Below are 26414 nucleotides of genomic sequence, written 5' to 3' on the forward strand. Positions count from 1 at the left end.
TACTGGCTGGGGCGTTTTTTGGCTTTACAAAAAAAAACAAAAAACAAGTAGGTTCTGAGAGGAGTTTCTCAGCTGTTTTCAGCTGTAAAAAAGCTCTCACGTAAAAAAAACGCTGAAAAACGCAGATAAAACGCTCAAAAATGTGGCTCACCAGCGTTTTTGATCTATTGAAAAAAACGCTAAAAAAAGCTACTGCAAAAACTTTGAAAAACTCACTGCAAAGCTACTGCCGTTTTTATAACGTTATTTTATCATCTGGTGTGCATGAGGCCTTATATACAGGCCTCCTCCCCAACCCCCACTCTGTGACTGGACAGTGAAAAGATAAGCAGCAGACCGCTGAGCTCATCTGTCAGTCACTCTGCTCTCTCCTTCTTCCAGTGCACTCTGTACACTGCAGCACACCTAGCTGACTCCTTGTGTTGCTTCTCCTCCCACCTCTCTGAGCTCGTCTGTACAGAGGCTGATACCAAGTTAAATCCAATGATTGTGAATGCCTCCTCGCTACCACTAACAATAGTGTCTGAGTGCAAGTAAATGGATACTGCTCACATACATATGCGTTCTCGCACGTGAATGTAATGCTTATAGCTAATAATTAGCTATAACCAACCACCAATTCAAATCCAGTTATTTACAATGCTTCCTTCAAAAAAAAAAAAAAAAAAACATCCAGCAGCAATCACTGCAGGTAATTGCTGGCTGTGTAGATGGCAACAAGCTAGAATTAGCATCTTTTATATACAATTGCGTCTGGGGACTATTTCAATTTTATTTTTACTCTGTTTTATCTTCTTGTATCTAGTCTAATACATTGGTTTGTTCCCCCATTAAGATTGGTTTAGTAAAATTGACATACTTGAACCCCTGCTCTGATATTAGTACAATGAATAGTATTGCAAGTGATTCATGTCTTAATCCTCGGCATTCCATATAACTTTGGGGATAAGCAGACTGAATCAAGACACTGATAGTGTGTGAGGCTGGCGATTTAGGATACCAGCTGTCATTAAGAACGTCAAAATTGCTGAAATTATAAATAGACGTTCGGTACCCACCCGACTCAACCCCTGATGAAGTCACATGAGCTGTGACGCAACGCATCGGGAGGAGTCTGGTACGTCACTTACGGTCTTTGGCCAATCCCGGAAGTTCTTGGTTTGATGTTGTTGTACTCAATTTTAAATGTGAGTAACTAAGTTTTTTTTTTTTTATAATAAATTTTTATTGGAATATTACACAATGAGGATTTGCTTTCTTGTATACCCATATCACCCACTGGAGGAGGAAAGGAGAGTGAATAGTGGGAGAGATTGAGGACAGACACAAACCATTCCATTGCTGATTGGAAGAAAGGATATATGTCACTAAACTGGATTTTTTTTCACTGTATTGATTAATTTTTTTTTTTTTTTTGCATAATTTTGCATTATTTGCAGTACTGATGTTTTTGGTTACAATACCCAGTACGAGTATTATTTTAACATCAGATTGTGATAAGACATAAGATTATTTTTGTTTGCAATTTTTTGCACACCTTAAAGAAAAGCTTGTTGCAGCACTGGTACTTTAAGTACAACACCCATTAGATATATTATTATTATTCAGGTTATTCAATAACTACCTTGAGAGATCAGACACATGTGAAATCACTTTTTTGCAATCTTTTAAGTAGTTTTATTACATTTTTTTTTTAGTTGTGAAGCATAGCGCCACTTCAAATCTGTAAACATCGAATAGTTGCGGCCGCCCATCATTGAATGTATGTCAGTACGTCAGTGTATGGGCTTGACAGCACCACCTGTCAAAAACAGCTTTAGGAACCAGCAGATTCCTACCACTGCTGTTCACACCGAGGAAATCACCCGTGCGAATGTAGCCCAAGACACAAACGTTTTATTCCTTCATCCCATTCAAATGGTAAATGCTGGATGAAGCATATAGCCAAGTTAACAAAGAACCGCATTCTTAGGAAGTAGCATTTCCCATTTGATCAGGTGTGGAAAGCAATCTGAATACAAGGCATGTCTGAACTTCTGGTCAATACTGTATTCATGTCACCATAATACATCCACAGATCATCCAACCCACATATTTGCTGACATGCATTACAACTTTCTTTGATCTTTAAGGTCAATCAGTTTACATTGCAGATCAAATACTCAAAGGAGCCTGAACAGTAAAAAAAAATGTACTTTGTATTAAGCTGCCCTGAGTTTTTAATCTTGCGTTGTCCTCCCTTTGGCTATGAGAATGGCCTGTGAAGCACAAAGAAGGGATTAATGGCCCTTTGATATGCAACCTAGTAGCTTCAAGTCCATCTAAAAAGCAACCAAACCCAATGATAGGAGTCTGTGGTGTGCACACATTCCCTAGCAGAGAGGAGAAAGATATCATAGAGGTGACCACAATCCTCAGAATGAGGAGTAATTATGACACAAAGGAAAGTTTGGAATACTGCACTTGGCATGTTGTGTAATAAATAAAGCGGAACTTCACTCTCTGTCAACATTGACTATGTTTTCACCCTTAAGTGGAGTTCCACCCAAAAGTGGAACTTGCGCTTATCTGCTTCCTCCCCGCCTCCGGTGCCACTTTTGGCAACTTTCAGGGGAGTAGGGGGTACCTGTTTTTGACCCTTACCCACTTCCAGGAGACGGTGCCGCCCCTTGGAAGTTCAACCCCCTTCCTCCACCGCCGGGCCAGTTAGAAAGGGCAGTGTGCTCCGCGCATGTGCAGTAGGGATCTGGCTGTGAAGCCGAAATGCTTCACTGCCGGTTTCCCTTAGGCCCCTGTCACACTTGTGTGACTTGTCCTGTGACTTGGGACTGCAAAGTCGCATTACAAGTCGTACCCCATGATTCCCAATGATAACCATTCATATCTGTGCGACTTCAAGTCGGACCTGTACTACTTTGGTCTGACTTTGATGTGAGTTGAGGTCCATAGACCTCAAGTTTACACAGGCATTCCCCTGAAATCGCGGCAAAAACGCGTGACATTCAAGTAATGCGATTTTAGTGGAGAAGGCGGCGGCAGTAGCACCCGACAGCCGAATCGAAAATCGCCTGCGGTGCTTACATCGCGGGATCCCTAGACAGGTAAAAGTGTCCATATATTAAAAGTCAGCAGCTACAGTATTTGTAGCTGCTGACTTAAAAAATTTTTTTTCCCCAGGTAGAACTCCTCTTTATGCTGCTAGCATTAGTAAACAGATAGGAAGATATATCATATTTACTCGTTCTAAACTTTTTTTTAACTTTTCTTCATATAGTTCCTGGTTTCCAGGCCTAACTCTGCTTATGTGACCCTTTCTGTGATATTTGACTGTGATATTGGTTATCATTGAATACTTTGGCTGTTGACTATTTTTGGAAAAATAAAGGAATTACAAAAAAAAAAAAATTAAATAATGTCATACATCCCAGGAGTCTTGGGGGGGGGGGGGGGGGGGTGTCCCCTCAGCTAAGCACACCCTCCAGCATGCCAAGCTAAGGGCAGATGGATTCCAATAAGTAAATGCTACATGAATCATCTGCCCTTACTCAAGATGGTCATGCCCAAAAATGCTAGGGGGTGTTTTTCAAAGTGATTTCTCAGCAAAATAAATCATAGAGACATGGATGGATAGGGGAGTTTGCTTTGAAGATTAAAAATGAATTAAATTGTGTTTTTGGTTTATGGTGCTCAGATACAGTGTAGTTCATCTTTACATACAAAGTGCAGCAACCCAAAGTAACTAAACAGCTCCCAGTATTCCAGGGTCACATCAGTAAAAAATGAATACCAATCACAACATTAGAACTGATAAAAAAATGTCTCCTGAATTCACAAGCATTCACCCTAGGAACCAGTAAGCACGTTTACAGAGTTGGACAGCATGAGTTTTTACTGACCACAAAAGAACGCTATAACTTGGTGTCCGCTGTACAATATTGTATCTGTCTACATTTAAGCAGACTTGCAGCAAAAAATCATATTCTGCTTTATTGTAACATTTAGCCTGTATTGCTTATTCTAATGTACACTCCACAAACAGCACCGTTTTCCATACTAATTCTTCAGTACCCAGTCATTTGATAAACACCAACCCATCGGTTATGTGGCCTCTAGCAGAGAATGTTGGGACTTGCATTCATTTTGATCCCTGATTCAAAGTTCTGAATTATAAAGCTTGTCTGAGAGTTCAGAACAAAAAGGGGGTGGAGAACTGACGTTACACTCTGCAGTGGTCAGTGAGGAGAGCTCTGAGAGCTGATTGGAGGGAAGGGACACATGTGTGCTGGAGCTGGATAGAGAAAAGTACACACTATAGAGCAGGAGTCTTCAAACTATGGCCCTCCAGTTGTTCAGGAACTACAGTTCTCATCATGCCGAGTCATGTCAGTGAATGTCAGAGTTTTACAATGCCTCATGGGATGTGTAGTTCCGCAACAGCTGGAGGGCCGTAGTTTGAAGATCCCTGTTGTAGAGGGATATGCTTTGTTCATATCTCATGTCTGAAATTTACAACAATTTTAATGAGATTATGTCATGTTGCCCCTTTTAAAAAGCCAACCCCTTACACATATACTTGTCTTCAGCACCCACCTCTTCATTGGAATCCTCACAAAATAACTGGTGCTTTTAAGTGTGGGAAAGCCGGAGACCTCCACCCAGGATGCACTGCTCAGCCCTGAGCATCTAATTGCCAAGTGTGAACACTGTCGTCCAAGGAGGATGGCATCAATTCGCGGTAAGCCTCAACACCGAGCTTACAAAGGGTTTAAAATCCCAGCCCAGAAACGGCGAGTGGCAAAAGCTAGTGGATCGAGGAATTAACCTTCAGAAAACTCTGACCTTGTCCTTATTGCTAAAATAAGTCTGTATTACTGTTTGAGCATAAAGCTCTGTTTAGGTTTAAACAAGACCTAAGTGCTTGAAGGGCAGGTTAAATAACATTAACAGAAATTTTTAGAAGAGCCCACTGTACCTTCGTGGCACCCCATCTTCATGAGGAGGTATGATTACTACTTTCACTGTGACTGAAGTCCGGAGAAGATCGATCATCTGATCATGGGTCAGCGTCACCACGGCCACCTTGCATATCTCGACCAGTCGACTGCCCTGGCGCAAGCCAGCTTGCCAAGCAAATCCATAATCCTCAACCTCTGCTACTGTGCCATCATACTTGACATGGAAGCCAAGCTGGCCAAGTCCATTACGGCGCAGGGTCATGTCTACTGTCTCACAGCCCGTGGTCATGATCTGGAAAAGAAAAAGGTAGGTGTTAATTTTGTGTACACATTACAGGTCACCCCAGCATTCCCTTTTCTGTGGTATCCCAATGAGAATTTCCAATAAGATGCTTTAAATGGCCATAATTTACAAACCTTTCACAAAAGGGCCAATATAAAAGGGAGGTTTTAATAACATTCATTAATAAATATGTGAATCTTTCAGATTATCAGTAGGGAAGAATATGAATAAAAGTGAAGAAATATTTTTTCAGAATCTCCATGACAAAAACTATAAGGGTCCTTTCACACTGGGGCGGTTTGCAGGCGCTATTGCGCTAATAATAGCGCCTGCAAACCGACCCGAAAGTGCCGCTGGTTTAATTCCAGTGTGAAAGCCCCGAGGGCTTTCACACTGGAGCGCTGCGCTGGCAGGACGGTAAAAAAAGTCCTGCTAGCAGCATCTTCGGAGCGGTGAAGGAGCGGAGCGAATGTGTGCCAACGCTGACCAATCAAAATCGCACCGATCCATCCCTGAAGCCTTGCTGAAAGAAGAGGAGGTAAGTACAGCAGGGAATGGGCGGGGGTTAGGCTCATTATTTCTGAAAATGTGAACTCACACTTTGAATGATCAAATTTGCAGACAATGGAGACATTTCCCACGTGAGATGTTTACTAGTGGAAGTTAGAGGCATCTAAACACTCAACAGGTTGTTTCTGGTATCATCAGTATATTTCCTCTGCCCAATACTCCCATATCTGCCCTTATATATCAGAAACCAAAGATAACGTATAAAAATCTTACTCACCTTTAACCTTTGAATAATCTCCCGGATATCTTCTCCAATACTATCCAGTGTCCTTACAAGGATATGATCACCGCGACCATAAAAGATCTTGAGGGACAGTGGTTCCGGTGTCCAGCCAATTACATCAGCGCAGTAACAGTTAAACACCACTTCCTTGGTCACAGTCTCTATCAGAACCATGAACTCATTTGAGATGCCTAAAATGCACTCTGTCTCAGCTGCCTGGGAGAAGTCTTGAGCCATGACCCGCCAGCACAGGGCACCAGTACTGTTCAGCTCCGCTCCGGCCCGTGCTCTGGTCCTCTCCTTCTTCTTGGAGGTCAGGGAGATTAGGTTAAACTTGCCTGTGGTATCGATAGGCGTATTGGTGACATAGTTCTCAGCCAAGTCCTTGAGGTATTCCTGCCTTGTACGAGTAGCCATTGTGTGGAATTTGTCTGACTTGTGGGCCGCATTCTCTGCGTTAATCACTTTGGCCAGAAGAAAGTCACGAAACACATCAGATTTCCGAAACGTGACACCATTGGGGATTGGAGGACCAAAAGGAGGGACATCTTTGGATCTTGTTACAGCCACTCTGTTCAGAAGAAATAGAAGTACTAAATAGACCACACTGTCACAAACAATGGTAATGTTTTTTTTTTTTCTTTAAATCATTTCCATGGCCCTAACAAATTCTGTTGCCCTAAAAACACAAAGGTCATCCATCCCAGCCACTGTCCCCAACAAAGCTTACAATCTAATGCCCCCACCAGTGATACACACAAATAGTAAAACCACATTTTTATGTGTAAGACCGTCAAATCACCAGAATGTTTTTTGGAGATTTGGACGGAAACCAAATGAAACAAGGGAGTGAACTTGTCATGTGGATAGTGTTCCAGGATGCAAAGAGACACAAGATCCCAGCAGTGTAAAGCAAGGAGTATGAACTACTTAACCATTAAGCTGCCTATAGTACTACCAATATGGTCATTTGGATAATAACCCCTTTACCAAAGTAATATTAAAGTTTTGTTTTTTGTTTCAAAATAACATACATGTTATACTTACCTGCTCTGTGCAGTGGTTTTGCCCAGATCCTCCTCTTCTCGGGTCCCTCACTGGCACCCCTGGCCCCTCCCTCATGCTGAGCGTCCCAACAGCAAGCAGCTTGCTATGGGGTCACCTGAGCTGAACCGCTGCTCTGGGTGTTCATTCAGACAAAGAGCCGTGTCTTGGCCCCACCCCCAATCTCTCTTCGGCTCACTGACTTTGATTGACAGCAGCGGGTGCCAACGGAGCCCGCTGCTGCGTCTCAGCCAATCCGGAGGGAGAGTTCAGGACAGTTGAGGCTCTCGTGCAACATTGCTGGATCAAGATGGGGCTCAGGTAAGTATAAGGGGGCATGCTGCACACAGAAGGTTTTATATATTAATCCATAGAATGCCTTTAGAACCACTTTAAGGCCAAGAGTGGCTTATGTGTTTGTGACCGTTTGATCAAAAAGTTTTTCTTATGGCTTTTAAGTCAACTGCTACAAAGTTCTCAAGCAAAGTGAAGTAGTCAGTTTCCCAATTACCAATAAAGCGGAGTTTACGCCATGCTGCTTTATTCACCACCAGGGTTGAGCTCAGGTGTATATGCTAGCCCAAACCTGTAAACCTTTTAATAAAGGGGTTGTAAAGGTAATTTTTTTTTTTTTAATATAACAAACATGTTATACTTACCTTTACTGTGCAGCTCATTCTGCACAGACTGGCCCCGAACCTGCTCTTCTGGGGTCCCTCGGTGGCTGTTTCAGCTCCTCCCCGCAAGAACTAACCACCTTAATGCGAGCTCCCTCGCATGGTGGTTAGTTCTTGCGGGCGCGCTCCCGTGACACAGCCGGCGGCTATAGCCGCTCACTGTATCACTCGGCCCCGCCCCCCGGCGTGCCACGTCATTGGATGTGATTGACAGCAGCGAGAGCCAATGACTGCGCTGCTTTCAATCCATCCACTGTAGCCAATCAGTGGCCAGGCTGAGCGGCGAACTCGATGTCGGGAGCGAGCGGGGGACTTTCAAGGGGTCAGGTAAGTAAAACGGGGGGGGCTGGGGGCGGCGGTATTGTCGGAAGTTTTTTCACCATAATGCATAGAATGCATTAAGGTGAAAAAACTTTTACCTTTACAACCCTTTTAAATGCAAAAGCCAAAAACACTCACAAACATGGGTAGGAACAAGCGTTCCAATACTCAACTTCAGCATTAGGCAATGCCATATTCCCTGCAGTAAGAAGGCTGACGTGTTTCGGGGGACATGCCCCCTTCTTTAGAGCTCTGAGGAAGGGGGCATGTCCACCGAACTGTGCCAGCCTTCCAACTGCAGCAAATTTAGCATCGCCTAAAGCTGAAGTTGAGTTTTGAAACATTTGTTCCTTCCAATGTTTGTATGTATTTTGCTTTTGCAATAAAAGGTTTACAGGTTTGGACTAGCATCCAAATACACCTGAGCTCAACCCTGGTGGTGAATAAAGCAGCATGGCCTAAACTCCAATTTAAAGTGTTTGCTACCCCAACATTTCATATTTCTGATATGTGCCTCCTGTACCGTGTGCACCTCTGAATTGGAATTTTTAGGGTATCCAAAATTTCAATGACATGTAAAAAATATATTTTATTTGGGATAAAAAAAAATGTTGCATACAAAGTTTAAATCAGATGCAGTTTACATGACAGATAACTATTTTAAACAGTCAACATAGAAATATGATGAAGACAACAAAATGGCCATCTGTGTAGGTGCACGTGTGTCAGCGTCTATTTCCCATATCCCCCTTTTTTTTTTTAACATAAAGTTTATTTATTTTCAATTAAAAAAAAAAAAAAAAAAACAATAAGCAGTGGTAGCGATAAATTTAGTGCTTGCAGTCGTTCCTTGTAATTGAGCTCCTCCAGTCCCCTTATTAATTTTGTTGCCCTTCTTTGGACTCTCTCCAGTTCCAGCACATTCCTTCTAAGGACTGGTGACCAGAACTGGACAGAATACTCCAGATGTGGCCTAACCAGAGTTTCATAAAGTTTTATGCTAATATTCTGCCGGATTTGGTAGCTGCAGCTTGACATTGCATTCTTTTACTCAATCTGTCATCTACTAGTACCCCAGATCTTTCTCCATCCTCGATTCCCCTAGCAGTTCTCCCCTAGTAAGTAGTTTGCATTTATGTTTTTTGCCCCCAAGTGCATTACTTTACATTTCTCCACATTAAACCTCATTTGCCATGTATTTGCCTACTCCATTATTTTGTTCAGGTCTTTCTGTAAAATGTCTTTAACCTGATGTGTAGTTATTGCCCTGTTTAATTTTGTGTCATCTGCAAAAACTGAGATTGAGCCTTTTTATCCCATCCTCTATATCGTTTATGAATGAATTGAATAGAATTGTTCCCAAGACAGAACCTTGGGGTACCCCACTCACCACTCCAGACCAGTCTGAGTACACGTTATTTATCACCACCCTTTGGACACATCCCTGTAACCAGTTTTTTACCCAAGAACAAAACCTTATGGTCCATGCCTGCAGACCTCAGCTTGTAAATTAAGCACTTATGGGGGACTGTATCGAATGCTTTTGCAAAATCCAAGTACACTAAATCCACAGGTCTGTCTAGATGGCAGCTCACTTCCTCGTAGAATCTTAACAGATTGGCCTGGCAAGAACGACCTTTCGTAAACCCATGCGGATAACTACTACTGATATTTTGCTTGAGAACTTTGTAGTTTGACTATGTTTTTGGCTTTTGTATTTAATAAAAGTTGATGGGGGTAATGTAATAGGGCGTTTGTGCCCTCATGAGTCTTTTTACAGTTTTGTCACTTGAGGAAGGCACCATCGGATTGAGAACTATGGGTCGTAACACCATTGGTGTTAGAACGTTTCTGTGGGCTAGTCCGAACCTACCTAAACTATCCTGAAAGGAAGTTGTCAATGCACAAAGCCAATCACAGGGCGCCCCTTCTATATATGCAGCTGCAGGGTGGGGAATGTCTCAGCCGCTTACGATAGACCTTGTGCTGTGACAGCTTCCTGGCAGGATAGCTCAAGACTGTTTGGTCTAGGATCCAAACCCGCCTAAGCACCAGCCAGGATTAAATCTGTTCAGCTCCGAGGCCCTTTACTGTAACCATGATTATTAACAGCTTGGTTACAGCAAACATTGAATGAATACGAACCTGCACCAGAATGTGCAAAAAGGTTTCCTTGCACACTACTGTGATCATACATCCCAGCACTAGCGTAATATTGAAATGTTTTAATTTAAGGGATGTACATCTAATGTAAATGCACTTTTGCATGTTAAGAGCAAATTACTGTTTATACTATAGTTTTAACCATTTGACCCCCTGGGCCAATTCTGACACTTCTCACATACTGTTAAAAAATTGCATTTTTTTTTTTTTAATTAGAAAACATCTTCGATAACCCAAACATATATTTTCTGAAAGCAAAGGCCCTGAAGAAAGAAATGGTGGTTGCTGCAATTTTTTTTGTCACATGATATTTGCACAGCAGTTTTTCAAACGCAAATATTTTGGAGAAAATACACACAAACAATAAAATACCTTATTGTATGGTAAAATATAAAAGATGTTGTTATGCTGAGTAAACAGATACCCAACATGTCACGCTAGAAAATTGCACAGGTTCGTAGAATGGCGATAAATTACAGTGTTTTCAGGCAGAAAATCGTGCGATTTTACTGCATTTTTGCCGCATATTTTACTGCGATTTTATACAGGTCAAAAGGTCACCAATGTAAAAAGCAGAAAAACGCCCAAATCTGCCTTAAATAAAAAGTTCCAGAACTTGTTTGAGCTTCAGGCATTTTGGGGCTTCTGGCTTCAGGTGTTTTGGAGTGGAGATGTCAACCATCTCCATAGAGAATAATTGATTTTTTTCCCCTCCAGCATTTTGTAGCTTCAGGCTTCAAGCTACAAAACGCTCAGGTGTGAATGGGGCCTTAGGGGAAGTGATTAAACACTATAGAACTGCTAAGGGACAACACTGTAAAATATAGGCTGTGAAAGCAAGAGGCATCAGAAAAACAGAAGACAAAGTTCATAAGCGAAACCCTCCCGATACCTGAAACAAAAACCTTCACTCATAGAAACTGGTAAAGTGCTGAAGAATTTTAAAATCAAGTCACAAAGTCACGTTACGATTAAGGTATGTCAACTATGCTGCTCCGTAACCTGTCGCAAGCAACTTGTTCATCTCCATGCAGGAGAAATAAACAAACATTGGTGCTAACAGCAAACCCGAAATATGTGGGATGCCACTGCAGAAATCACCTTCTAAAAATACTAGTTCGGATTTGGTTTCAATGCCTTTTGAGTCAATGAATGAGAACAAAATCTAAAGGCAAAACCTTTTTTTAGTTTTGGATGGAGTGGAAATGGATTAGAACACCTGTCAGTTTTTATTGCTGCCTGTGCGCCGCCCCCCCTTAGGGAGATTCACCCTCTCGATTTGTCTTGTTTACCATTATCATTAAAAGTGAAAGAAAATCACAAAATTTGGGTTGTCCCCAAAAAAGTAATGGAGGTGAAATCTTCCAATGGGAACACTAGTTTTGGTGACCTGGGGGTCCCCAGGGAATTCCCTTAATTTGCAAGAATTTTTTCTCACTTCCTGTTTTAATTATGGGACAGGAAGTGAGGGAAAATCTCCCCAATGGAACACAGATGGCAAAAAAATAAACTGACAGGGGTTATAACCCTCCCTTACGCTATCCAAAATAAGTTTTGCCTATAGTTCTATTTTAAGTCCAATTAACAAAATTTCTCCTCTGGGATTTATCTCTATTATCTCACACACAGCAGCTTTGCCCTTCCCTCCTCTACCCATTCACAGAAGCCTTTGTATTTTGTTAATGAGTTCTTATAATAGAAAGGCTTCTGTGAATGGGCAGAAGGAAGGGAGGAGTCTATGAGGTGGACTTAACTCATGGGATGCCTGCTGTTTTTCCTGGAATTCAGCTTTAAGAAAACCTATAACTGTAAGGGTCCCGGTATTTTTTGGAACAATATTAAAGTTGCCATCTCATCTCTATCAATTCTGACCCAATTGCGTTAAAATGTTCTGCTATTAATACACAGCTTGTGATTTTAGTGCTTTGGTCAGCCTCAAAACTCACAACTTTCAGTAGATAAAAAGACGAGTTGGAAACTCATATTTGGGTGAACCCCTAAAACAACAAGGGAGCTTAAGAACGAGAAGAAATGATTGATGCCATGAAAACCTAAATCTATCCAGAAATGGGATCTTTACCTTCCAACTACTTAGTGGTGTAACTGCTTCCAGACCACCCCACATACATATACAGCAGCAGGGCGGCCCTTCAGTGCAAAATTACGTACCCATAAGTAATTTAGACTGCCGGGTCTGGGGCATGCACACACACCACTGGCGTCCCGCTCCCACTGTGATTGGACACAACGGGAGCCAATCAGCAAGTCCAGCGGACCAGATGTCCGCCAGGACCCACCGATTGTTCCCGAGGCAGACAGAACGGTGGTCTGCCTAGGTAAACAAGGCAGATCGCCGTTCTGTCAGAGGGGAAAATGAAGATCTTGTGTTTCTGCTAAGCAGGAACACGGATCTCTGTCTTCCCCTAGTCAAAGCACCCCCCAAGTTAGCAAGCACTCCCGGGGAACACATTTAACTCTAAGATTGCCCCAGATGTTAAGACCCCTTCCCTGCCAGTGTAATTAGTACAGTGAGAGTGCTTTTTTTTTTAGCACTTGTCACTGTATTGGTGTCACTGGCCCCCAAAAAGTGTCACTTAGTATCAGATTTATCTGCCGCAATCTCAATAAAAATCAATGAAATCTGCTTTTACTAGTAAAAAAATTAGAAGACAATTCCCGAAATACATAGTTTCTAGATGCTATAACTTTTGCGCAAACCAATCAATATACGCTTATTGGGATTTTTTTTTTTAATCATCATAAATATGTAGCAGAATACATATTAGTCTAAATTGATGAAGAAATTTGATTTGTTACATTTTTTTATTGGATGTGTTTTATAGCAGAAAGTAAAATAGACGGTCCTTTTTTGTGTATAGCGCGGAAAGAAAAAAAACTGCAGAGGTGATCAAAAACCACCAAAGGAAAGCTCTATATGTGGAAAAATAAGGACATCAATTTTATTTGGGTACAGCATCACACAACCATGCAATTGTCAGTTAAAGTAATGCAGTGCCTTATCGCAAAAAAAAGCCTGGTCATGAAGAGGGGTAAACCTTCCGGAGCTAAAGAGGTTAAGGGAAAAAAATCTGACGTGAAAAAGAACGCACCTGTAGCAGACATTTTCAGTGCAAGGCTCATGGGCTCGAATAATAATGAAGACGTGCTGGAAGTGTGAGCGAATATTCTGAGGAGTAAAGGGAAGAGCACCGGGCTCCTGGAAGATGATGGTCACAATGTCATTTCCTATGTGTCTTTTCCTAAGAAGCTGGAATGAGAGAAGGACAGAAACAAAGCATCAGTTAAAAATGAGGATTACAACTAATATCCAAACTAAAGAAAACAATAGCATTAGGACCCATGTAGTCTTCAGCTGCAGTACAAGGCTATGTCTAAGGGCAGTCCAGCATGCTACATCCAAAAGTTAACCCCAGTTGCAGGTCATTTCTGAAAGACAGATAAGCTAACTGGCAACATAAGAAACAAAGCCCCTCGAGTAGTTTATAGCCAAACCTACGCATTATATTTAATAATATTTGACAACCCTATAAATTCCATATTCTGGAGTACAATACAGGACACAGGATATGTAGTCATACACAATGGGTTATACGGCACTACCTGCAGGTGAATGGACACTGGCAAAAGCTTTGCTGGAAATGCAACCCAATGTATCTTTTTATACCTCTTCCCCACTCTATTTTTTTTTTTAGCAAGCAATAAGAGCCCTTGCACACTGGGGCGGTTTGCAGGCGCTATTGCGCTAATAATAGCGCCTGCAAACCGCCCCGAAAGTGCCGCTGCTTTCATTCCAGTGTGAAAGCCCCGAGGGCTTGCACACTGGAGCGATGCGCTGGCAGGATGGTAAAAAAAGTCCTGCCAGCAGCATCTTCGGAGCGGTGAAGGAGCGGTGTGTATACCGCTCCTTTACCGCTCCTGCCCATTGAAATCAATGGGACGGCGCGGCTATACTGCCGGCAAAGCGCCTCTGCAGAGGCGCTTTGCGGTGGTATTTAACCCTTTCTCGGCCGCTAGCGGGGGGTAAAACCGCCCCCGCTAGCGGCCGCATACCGACGGTAAAACGCCGCTAATAATAGCGGCGTTTTACCGCCGACGCCGCCCCCCGCCCCAGTGTGCAAGGGCTCTAAGGAGAAACAAAGAACGGGGGTGGGGGTGCTGTGATCCATACTGTACTCCAAGATACTGAATTTACAGGTAGGTCAAAATTCCAAATTTCCTAATTGTACAGTACAGAACACAGGATCTGTAGTCATAGACCAGGGGACATCCCCAAGCAATAATCTGAGGGGTGGCAAACAATGGCAAACAGGCCTACAAGAACGGAAGTATTGAAGAAAAATAAAAAAGGGTTGGTGTATAAACTTCCCCAAGGGAAAGAGGTCCATCAACTAAAGATACTAGCAAAAAAAAAACAAAAACTAGAGTTCCAAGGAGTGGGTGTGTTATATGAGAGTGAACTGGGTGTGTTCTCAGCAAAGCTTTTGCCAGCGTTCAAGCACCTAAGGGTAGAGGCACGTGGCAGCACAGCAGTTAAGCTGTTACGTGGTTAGCACTTCTTCCTAGCAGTGCTAAGATCATTGGTTTGAATGCCAACCACAGCACTACCTGCCTGGAGTTTGCATTTTCTCCCTACCTGTAATAAATAAATGAATATATATAACCCATGATCTGGGACTACAGATCCGTTGTCCTGTACAAGACATTTGTTTTTAGTTTTGAATAATGGACAGATTAAAACCACCGTCTTCTTTAATGATATCTGGCACTCTTGTTGGGGAGATTGCCTCACACTTAAAGTCACTGATTTTACCAGCCAGGAAGTGGGGAAAAATCTCCAACAGCAACACAGACAGAAATAGAGGTCTTTTAAAAATACAGTGCATCCAGAAAGTATTCACAGCGCTTCACTTTTTCCACATTTTGTTATGTTACAGCCTTATTCCAAAATGGATAAAATGCATTATTTTCCGCAAAATTCTACAAACAATACCCCATAACGACAACGTGAAAGAAGTTTGTTTGAAATCTTTGCAAATTTATTAAAAATAAAATATGAAAAAAAATCCCATGTACATAAGTATTCACAGCCTTCGTCATGACACTCAAAATTGAGCTCAGGTGCATCCTCTGTTTCCACTCATCATCCTTGAGATGTTTCTACAACTTGATTGGAGTCCACCTGTGGTAAATTTAATTGATTGGACATGATTTGGAAAGGCACACACCTGTCTATATAAGGTCCCAGAGTTAACAGTGCATGTCAGAGCACAAACCAAGCCATGAAGGCCAAGGAATTGTCTGTAGACCTCCGAGACAGGAATGTAGGGAGGCACAGATCTGGGGAAGGGTACAGAAAAATTGCTGCAGGATTGAGGTACAAATGAGCACAGTGGCCTCCATCATCAGTAAATGGAAGACATTTGGAACCACCAGGACTCTTCCTGGAGCAGGCCTCCTGGCCAAACTGAGCGATCGGGGGAGAAGGGACTTAGTCAGGGAGGTGACCAAGAACCCGATGGTTACTCTGACAGAGCTCCAGTGTTTCTCTGTGGAGAGAGGAAAATCTACCAGAAGAACAACCATCTCTGCAGCATTCCACCAATAGGGCCTGTATGGTAGAGTGGCCAGGTGGAAGCAACTCCTCAGTAAAAGACAAATGACAGCCCGCCTGGAGTTTGCCAAAAAGGCATCTGAAGGACTCTCAAGATCATGAGAAACAAAATTCCCTGGTCTGATGAAACAAAGATTCAACTATTTGGCCGGAATGGCAAGTGTCATGTCCGGAGGAAACCAGGCACCGCTCATCACCTGGCCAATACCATCCCTACACTGAAGCATGGTGGTGGCAGCATCATGCTGCGGGGATATTTTTCAGCGGCAGGAACTGGGAGACTAGTCAGGATCGAGGTAAAGATGAATGCAGCAATGAACAGAGACATCCTTGATGAAAACCCTCTCCAGAGTGCTCTTGACCTCAGACTGGGGCGAAGGTCCATCTTCCAACAGGACAACGACCCTAAGCACACAGCCAAGATAACAAAGGAGTGGCTATGGGACAACTCTATGAATGTCCTTGAGTGGCCCAGCCAGAACCCGACTGAACATCTCTGGAGAGATGAAAATGGCTGTGCACCAATACTCCCCATCCAACCTGATGGAGCTTGACATGTCCTGCAAAGAAGAATGGGAGAAATGTCCCAAAAATAGGTGTGCCAAGCTTGTGGCATCATACTCAAAAATACTTGAGGCTGTAATTGGTGCCAAAGGTGCTTCAACAAAGTATTGAGCAAAGGCTGTGAATACTTATGTACATGTGATTTATTTTATTTATTTTTTTCTTATATTTAATAAATTTGCAAAGATTCCAAACAAACTTCTTTCACATTGTCATTATGGGGTATTATTTGTAGAATTTTGAGGAAAATAATGAATTGAATCCATTTTGGAATAAGGCTGAAACATAACCAAATGTGGAAAAAGTGAAGCGATGTGAATACTTTCCGGATGTACTGTAGACAGAGATGCTGTGTGTTCTTATAAGTAGAGTAGGGGAATGCTAGAACCCTCAGTAGCTTATTTCTGCCAGTATTGTGGTTGCATGCTTTCTCTGGCTTTCTGTTTGGGTAAACCATAGTACAACAGAATGTGATCAGAAATCTCTCTAAGGCCCCATACACACTATTAGATTTTCTGCAGATTTTTCTTTTCAGATTTACCAAAACCATATCATATGAGGTCAAACCTTAAGAGTTTCAATTTGTATGCAATCAGACAGGCCCTTGCACTACATGGTTTTGGTAACAAAAATCTGCAGAAAATCTAATAGTGTGTATGGGGCTTAACGGAGCCCCAGACAGCAGTAAAAACATGACAGGGGTTCTAACTTGTCCCTATTCTAAACTTAGTATAGGAACAACAATTCAGAGTATGTACATCCTATTTGTTGGTAGACAGTGTGGTACGATAAATACAATATCATATGGGTATTTGTATGAAACTATGCACAAGGGAAAACCTACCTGTAGTTTCAGTAATAAGCCAGCAGAACGCACATGGTATGAGACAGAATGCATGTGGTATGAGAAAAATGCCCTATTCAGGTGGGGCCCAACTATGCTTCTAATGCAAATTTTGGAGGACATGCCTAAAAAATAGAATTTGCTCAGAAAATCTGTACAGTACAGCTGTAGTAGACAGAATGGCGGACACACAAAGTTCCTTTGTGCTGCTGTACACCTCCTTTGAACATTCTGTAACTGGACATAATAAATGTTACACAGAAGTCCTTGAGTAGAGACTTCACAAATTTGTCCTGTGACTACAGCCGGTCTTACATGACGGTTCACTGGTGACAGAATGAGCCAAGATTAAAGCAATTCCCCACAATCCCCTCCTTTAAGCTGATCAAACATCTACTTTAAGAGAGGCAGGAAAGACTTAGTAATTGCCTATTAAAAACACCCTTTTAGAGCAGGGTCACACAAAAGCTTTTCATGACGGAGATTTTGTAATTGAGAATTATAGAACAAAAAAAGTCTGCAGTGAGCCGATGACTGCCACATTTTTACAAGGAAAAATGCTCCAAATTAGGACACCGAGCACCTTGGGGGAAAGAGACCCTCTGGTCTGACAGGGACTTATAACGTATATCCAAGTATTACCCAAATGTACCCCCAAATCCTGACCAGGACACTATCAGCACGGAGTGTGAATGTCCCCTGTGCTTGTGTGGATCTTCTGCAGGTACTCCGGTTTCTCACACACTCCAAAAGACATAATGGTCAATTTGTGGCCCATGTCTAAAATTGGCCCTGGTATGTGCGTGTGTATGCATGTGAGAGACAGACCATAGATTGTAAACTTCTTGATGGGACTGATGTGAATGTACAGTAAAGCACTGTGATTGTAAAGTGTTGAATATTTTTTTATTAAAATAATATATATGTCATACCTACCTGCTCTGTGCAATGGTTTTGCACAGAGCAGCCCGATCCTCTTCTTCTGGGGTCCCCGCCAACACTCCTGGCCCCTGCCTGGCTTGCTATGGGGGCACTTGTGCAGGCTCGCTGCTGAGCTGCCCTGTCTACATTTACTGGCACAAACAGCCTTTGGCTCCTGCTGCTATAATTATGCCTTGTGAGGAGGGAGGGAGCCGCTGCTCTCGCGCACAGCACTGGATTGAAATCAGGCTCAGTTAAGTATAAGGGAGGTGAGAGGGGGATTCTGTGACACAGGAGGAATTTTACCTTAATGCATAATGCATTAGGTAAATAAACCTTTAGATTTTAGAACCACTTTAAAATGCCAGAACTATATAAACGCCTACATTAAAGTAGAAGTCCACCCTAACACTAAAACCCTGCATCTGCAGACATCCACAATCTAACAGTAACCTATCTAGCCCTGTAAAGAAGAAATCAGTACACATACTTTTTTTGAAGCCGCTCCGGTTCGGTCTCCAGCGGCGGAAGCTCTGCCGAGGACACAGCCGACAACGGCTGTGAAATGAATGGGAAGTGACGTCACCCATAGAGTTACTATGGGGCTTCCATTGTCGGCTGTGTCCTCTGCACCCGAAACCACAACAAAGCCGCAGCTGACAGCTCAGCGTGGGATCGGGTTGGATCGGCTTCAGAAAAAGTATGTATACTGATTTCTTCTTTACAGGGCTAGATAGGTTAGTGTTAGATCCTGAAAGTCTGGAGATGCAGGGATTTTAGTGTTAGGGTGGACTTCTACTGTAATAATATTATTATTCCTCTACAGCATGTCCCAGGATAATTTTCTTTTCTTTGACTTTGTGCCAGTAGCAAGAAAAAGCTTTTTATTGCTTCATGTGATATTATCAATAGGCTTGCAAAAATTCCCATGAGACAAGATAATATTGTTCTGAAATCTCTGCATGTCTGACACACAAAATCATCTTCATGAAAAGCTCTCAGGTGGTCGTATAATAAATAAATTGCAAGTTGCTTAGTAACCATAAGTATTCAGAAGTTGCACTGTGCTATGCTATACTCCCCTACAATGGTGGGACATACCTGCTGTCTGTTGTTTGGGGTGTATGGCAGCATAGTAGACACGTGGAACATGATTTCATAGTCCTGGTAGTTGGTATACAACGAGTGCGATCCTGTGGAATCCGCTGAAAAAAAACAAGACGATGAGGACTGATTAATTGGAGTTTTGAAAAGACTGTCACTAAAGAATAGAGAACATACATAAGGTCAATGTCATGGCCTGCAAACAGTCCGGATCTCAATCCAATTGAAAATCTGTGGTGGAAGTTAAAGAGAATGGTCCATGACAAGGCTCCAACCTGCAAAGATGATTTGGCAACAGTAATCAGAGAAGGCTGGAGCCAGATTGATGAAGAGTACTGTTTATCACTCATTAAGTCAATGCCTCAGAGACTGCAAGCAGTTATAAAAGCCAGAGGTGGTGCAACAAAGTACTAGTGATGTGTTGGAGTGTTATTTTGTTTGTTTTTCATGATTCCATAATTTTTTCTTTAGAATTGAGTGATTCCATAATTTATTCCCTGTGCTTGTTCTATAAATCTAACTGTTACTGGCCACCACAATTATTTTTCCTGATTTCTTTTAGTGTTTCTTAAAGCCAGAAAGTTGCCATTTGAAATGCCTTTAGTTTTTGGCCATGTCTGTGATCTGCTTTTTTTCTACAACAATAAACAACTGAAGGAACATTCTCAGGGACTGGTGATTCCATAATTTTTGCCAGGGGTTGTATATGGCCAAGATTCATTGTGGTCCTCGTACCATGTATGTAATATTGGTGAAGTAGGTTACAGTGAATGGTTGTGGTCATGTGGTCTAGAACATGTACAGGAAGTCCCCGAGTTACGAATGGGTTAGGGACTGCCTGTTTGTTCCCAAGTCGGATTTGTTCGTAAGTCGGAAGCGCATGCACAGAACGGCAGAGGCGTTGTTTTTTGATGTTTTCAAACATAGTTTTCCAATGTTTTCTGCTGTTTTCCAATGTTTTTCAACGTCGTTTTCCGATGTGTTCACCCACGCCGCCTCCCGTTCGTAAGTAGGAGTCGTTCGCAAGTCGGAGGTTCGTAACTCAGGGACCTCCTGTATTAGGGCCGGCAGACCGCATCTGGCCCACCAGGGGCCATTTCATGTGGCCCTCGCACCTATTCTGCACCTCTGTTTATCCATAGCACCCCCTAATCTCCGTCACCCCTGGTCTCAGCATTCAGCAGACTCCAGTTCTACTCCAGACCCTGCACTGCTTCCCAACTCCTTCCTGGCAGCAGCACAAGGTAAGGTGGTGAACTGTAATGTAAGGAAGGGTGGGGGGACTCTTGACATCTGATGGGGTGGGGTGCTCTGGACATTTATTCTTACAGATACCACTAGCCCTTTGAGGGCAACCATAATGCTGATGCAGCTCGCAATAAAATAGAGTTTGACACCCCTGTTCTAGACAATGTATCACACGTATATCCCTGAAGAACACAGTTGTTCGAAACACGTTGGGTCCTTTTATGTGATATCTGCGATCTTGGAGCGAGAGCTTTCCGAAAACTTATTTGACATGGAAAATGTTTGTAGTATAGTACACAGACTTTTAACACTTAAGTGGCCATGATGCATGTTGTGTGGTCTTTTATTATAACTATTTTGTAATAAAGAAAATGTATTTTTAATTAAGATTGTGCCTGAAAAATTGTCACAGCTGCATTTATTGGTTCTTTTGAAATGCATCCCAATGTCTGACTTTGGGAGGGACTGTCCACCATTACTGTAATAATGTCCCTCTTTAGGCCAGATATATAGCTTTGTATATATTAAGTGGAAATGATCTTGCTGCATGTAAGAATGCCTGCACTGTCAGAGCCATTTAAAGACTAGTGCAAGCAAAACGTGGGTGCTTACCTCTAGCAAGCATTCAGTCTTTAATTTTGATTTGTAAGAGAAAAAAACCTGCATTTTGGTTAAGTTGACATTGTCACATATTTTCAATAAGATCCTGTGGGTTTGAATGGCTTCTTCCTGATACATTTGGCAAGTGCAGAGCAGAATTGCCAGAATGTGCCTCCGCTGAAAGTGAATCTGTCAATTGTGTGACAAGATCACAGCCTCGCAAAGCAGGCTGATTTTTAAATGATGTTGCTTTTGCCAAATAATCAGGAGAGGTAAATCAGCAGTTTTTCTGTCTTTCTTTTTAATCTGAGACGTATGCAGGAAACAGAGAGGAGTTCAAATTCAACTGATTAGTTTATATAAAACATTATCCTGAACTTTCAGATGCTCAGAAAAAATATGCGGTTTTGTCTAAATCAGAGAACTGCTTCACTCCTTTACTAGGTAACACTCTACCCTCTTATCACACTTTGATGAATGCTGAATGAGGCCACATGGATCAGAGCCTAATATCTGCCCTAAGCTTCTGTCAAAGACCCCCATTGCACCAGGAGGAAGACCCCCTTTATGAATATATAGGGGGTAGACACCCTCCACACAGTGGGGTTAATTTACTAAAATGGAGCGTACAAAATCTGGTGCAGTTCTGCACAGAAACCAATCAGCTTCCAGGTTTTATTGGCAAAGCTTAACTGAACAAGCTGAAGTTAAAAGCTGATTGGCTCCCATGCACAACTGCACCAGATTCTGAGTGCTCCTGTTTTAGTAAATCTCCCCCAATGTGTCTATTCCAGCTGAACTTGCTGAAAGGAAACATTTTAGGGTGATTTTCACTAATCGGTGAAGGGAACCGGCTTTGCTTCAAATATCAAATAAGGTCTAGAAGAAATTAAAGAAAAAAATTTTTTTTTTTATTTTTTAGTAGAACTCTAAGCAACACTTTTTTCTTCATATTGGATAGAGCAAGGAAAAGTTATAATACCCGCCATTATTATTTTTTTTTGTCATCTCTGTCACATTTCGCAGATCTCCCTTTACTTCCTGTCCCATAGCCAAAACAGGAAAGTGAGAGGAAATCCCTGCAAATTAAAGCGGGGGTCCACCTAAACCGCCAAAAAAAAAAAAAATATTAAAAGCCAGCAGCTACAAATACTGCAGCTCCTGACTTTTAATACATGGCCACTTACCTGTCCCAGGGTCCAGCGATGTCGGCAGGCGACGCAGAGAACCCGCTCGGTTCTCAGCAGCTACCGCCGCCATCCTAGGTGAGGGAATCAGGAAGTGAAGCGTTGCGGCTTCACTTCCCGGTTCCCTACTGCGCATGCGCGAGTCGCACTGCACATCGTAACTGGTCCCCGCTATCTCCTGGGAGCTGTGTGTTTCCCAGGAGACAGCGCGGAGGGACGGGAAGAGGCATAGACTCACATGGGAATCTATGCCGGAAGTGGGTGCAAATACCTGTCTTAGACAGGTATCTGCACCCCCCTCCCACCCTGAAAGGTGCCAAATGTGACACTGGAGGGGGGGGAGGGTTCCGAAAAGCGGAAGTTCCATTTTTGTGTGGAACTCCGCTTTAAGGGAATCTCTCGGGGACCCCTAGATCACCAGAACTAGTGTCCCCACTGGAAGATTTCCCCTCTATTACTTTTCTGGGTACAACCAAAAATGTTTGGATTTTCTTTTACTTTCAATGATAATGGTAAACAGGACAAATAAGAGAGGGGGAATCTCCCCAACTAGGACACAGACAGCAATAAAAACTGACACGTGTTGTAATCCCTCTTCACTCTATCCAAAACTAAAAAAAAAGTTTTGCCTTTAGTTATAATTTATGTCAGGTAAAGCAGGTATTTAGAGTTCAGAGCTGTCTTCCTGCAGCCAGTTCTTCTTACCACTGCAGATTTTCGGTGCCGCCATCTTGGATATGGGATCTGGTTTTCTAAGGAGCCACAGCTGCCCCCCCCCCCCCCCCCCCCCCCCCCCCCACACACACACACACACACACACACACACACACACACACACTACTGCACATGAACAAACTTGATTAGCACCCTGCTAATGGTCCTGCAGCTTCCTGAGAAATGTGACATGTCCCAGGAGGCTTTGAAAGGGAAGGAGGTAGGGCAAGGGGCGTCATCCTAGTCTAGGTAAGGATTGCAGGAGTGGGAGCAGGTACTAATAAAAAATCCGAGTAGGATGAGTGCTTTTCAGTCATTTAGAGGGAGCCTTGTATTTTTAATCAATGAATGTAAGGATTCCTCGGATTGGATAAGGTGGCGATTGTGACGTCATCTGTCCACTTCTCCATCTTGTTTAGAGGAAACCTTGTATTCATTGATAAAAATACAAGGCTGTCTTCCCAACCGTGCTCCTGAGCTGACACCTTTCCATATACATCCTTGGTGCCGACACACATTCTACAGTCATGACCCATTGTTGTGCCCACGAGGGCACCAGTAAAGAACTATGATGGGCAGCCGGCACCAGAGGATGTGCATGTAGACAGAAAGTGGCTAAAAAAAACTGAAACAAATCAGCAAGACTGGGAGCAAAAAAGGATAAAAAAAAAATAAATAAAAAAGGTAAAATAGCACCAATGAACAAAAACCATGGTAATTGTTTATGACACACAGAGAAGGAAATTTAATCAAAACCCGTAGCAGAAAGAATCTGAAGCTGCTGTGTATGTCAACCAATCAGCTTCTACATTTAGCTTGCTCTGTTAAGCTTTGAAAATAAAAGATAGAAGCTGATTAGTTGCAAAAAAGAACTGCTCCAGATTTTGGCTGCTCCAGTTTTGATCATTTCCCCTCGGTGTGTTTGCACACTAAATGTATTACAGCTAGGGCCGAGATCTATTTTAACTGTTTTATTCATCCTGTACACGTTTGCTCCACCAGCGGTAATATTTCTTCTTTAGTGTACTTTTATTAGTTGACGTTGGCAATAATGGAATTGATCTGAAAGTATACTGTGCATTCAGGTGTTTGAACAAGTATTCCTTGCGTCAGTTATTGACTTATCTTCTTTCCTATTGTAAAATGATTGGAAAAACGATCATTGAAGCAATACAAATCTTAGGCCTAAAATCTTGGAGCTAAAAGGTCTCATTTTTCTCACTTTAAAAATGATGAGAGGGATGCAGGAAAAGCAAACGCACTAAGGACTTGTTTACACCAGATGCAGTCAAATGTGTTTTGAAATGCAGTACAAATGGAAGAAAAATGAATGTATTTCGATAAGCCTAGTTTACCCCGTGCTGTGCTATTTTAAAAATAAAATAGAATAAAAACAGCCCAAAAATCCTCCACAAACAAATGTAAACCTGCTAGTGTGACTGCATACTGAACGCGAGGGCTGGGGTGTAAATGAGCCCCAAGTGGTTCCAACAGTGTTCCTCACTTTCTATATCTACTTTATCCTTTTTTAAAAGAAATAGAATTCCAGCCTAAACATGTCCCCTTGTCCCTCCTAACACCAATGCTGACTAACCCATGTAAAAAAGATGTACATAGTTATCTTTTTTCAGCCCACTTCAATCTGGTTACATGATCTTCTATGTCAGCCAGTGGCAGCTGCAGGGGAGAGAAAAGAGCGCACGAAAACGGCTGGGTATTTCGGAAGCGGCAACGTCACTGATAGGCTTCCATGTCCTAGCCGTTGTTGGTGCACTCTCCCCTGCAGCCACCGTTGGCTGAAACAGGGAATCATGTGACCGGACTGGAGTGGGGTGAAAATAGGTACGTATACATACATCTTTTTTTTTACACAGGTTAGTCAGCATAGGTATTAGGAGAGGGGAGGGAACATTTTTAAGACAAGTTAGGTTTAGGCTGGAATTGATTATTATTATACAGGATTTATATAGCGCCAACAGTGTGCGCATCGCTTTACATTATAGGGAGACACTACACCAACAGTACAATTCAAAACAAGAGGGTTAGAGGAGCCCTGCTCCTGCGAGCTTACAATCTAAGAGGGAGGGGCTAGTGAAACAAAAGGTAGGGACTGTGAGAGATGAACACATGAGGGGAGTAGAAGATTCAGTTGTTAGCTGGAGGCAGGATAGGCCACCCTGAAGAGATGAGTTTTTAGGGATCGCCTAAAAGTGGACAGAGTAGGAGATAGCCGGACAGATTGGGGTAGTGAGTTCCAGAAGGTGGGAGAGGCTCTGGAGAGGTCCTGAAGACGAGCATGGGAGGAGGAGACAAGGGAGCTAGAGAGCAGAAGGTCTTGGGAGGAGCAGAGAGGACGGTTTGGGTGATATTTGGAGATAAGATTGGTGATGTAGATCGGGGCAGAATTGTGAATGGCTTTGTATGTTATTGTTTTGAATTTTATTCGTTGGGCAATGGGAAGCCAGTGGAGGGATTGGCAGAGAGGAGTGGCGGACACTGAATGGTTGGGTAAGGTGGATGGGTCTGGCAGCGGCATTCACGATAGACTGAAGAGGGGATAGGTTGCGAAGAGGTAAACCAATGAGGAGGGAGTTACAATAGTCAAGGCGAGAGATAAGGGAGTGAATAAGTTGCTTAGTGGTCTCGATGGTTAGAAAGGGACATATTTTAGAGATGTTTTCAGAGGTGAAGTCTGGACGATTTGGACAATGACTGGATTTGGGGCTGAAAGGACAGGTCAGAGTCTAGGATTACACCTAGTACCTTGGCATGAGGGGAGGAACTGATGGTTGTATTATTGATCTTGATGGAGAAGTCAGAGGGAGGGGCACAGGCTGGAGAAAAAATTATGAGTTCAGTTTTAGAAAGATTGAGTTTGAGGAAGTGGTGTGACATCAATGTTGATATGTCAGTTATTAAGTTAGTAATGCGAGAGGAGACTGAAGGAGTGAGGTAAGGAGTAGAGAGATAGATTTGTGTGTCGTCAGCATAGAGGTGGTACTGGAAGTCATGGAAGTTTATGAACAGACCAAGGGAGGTGGTGTAAATGGAGAAGAGAAGGGGTCAGAGGACAGAACCTTGAGGTACCCCTACAGAAAGAGACAGTGGAGAGGAGGAAACAGAGTTATAGGTCACACTGAAGGAGCGCTGTGATAGATAGGAAGAGAGCCAGGAGAGAGCAGAGTCTTGAAGGCCAAGAGTGGAGTTTTTTTGAGGAGGAGGGGATGGTCAACAGTATCAAAGGCTGAAGAGAAGTCGAGTAGTATTAGTATGGAGTAGTTGCCATTGGTTTTAGCAGTTCGTAGGTCATTAGTGACTTTTAGTAGGACAGTTTCAGTGGAGTGTAGCAAGCGGAGGCCAGGCT

The 26414-nt window shown here is 42.7% G+C and overlaps 1 protein-coding gene across 4 annotated transcripts in view; it reads right to left on the reverse strand.

The window, feature by feature from the left end:
• SIPA1L3 (signal induced proliferation associated 1 like 3) overlaps nt 1-26414 on the reverse strand; it is a 290975-nt gene that overhangs the window by 54446 nt on the left and 210115 nt on the right. For all 4 annotated transcript variants that reach the window (XM_073598491.1, XM_073598488.1, XM_073598490.1 and 1 more), the window contains 4 exons: nt 19299-19402; nt 13347-13504; nt 6026-6602; nt 4973-5247 (listed from right to left, as the gene is read on the reverse strand). In XM_073598491.1, the coding sequence (XP_073454592.1) occupies nt 4973-5247; nt 6026-6602; nt 13347-13504; nt 19299-19402 (1114 nt within the window). The remainder of the gene's footprint in view (nt 1-4972; nt 5248-6025; nt 6603-13346; nt 13505-19298; nt 19403-26414) is intronic.

This window comes from Aquarana catesbeiana, linkage group LG09 (genome assembly GCF_042186555.1).
Source record: "Aquarana catesbeiana isolate 2022-GZ linkage group LG09, ASM4218655v1, whole genome shotgun sequence".
Classification (NCBI taxonomy): domain Eukaryota; kingdom Metazoa; phylum Chordata; class Amphibia; order Anura; family Ranidae; genus Aquarana; species Aquarana catesbeiana.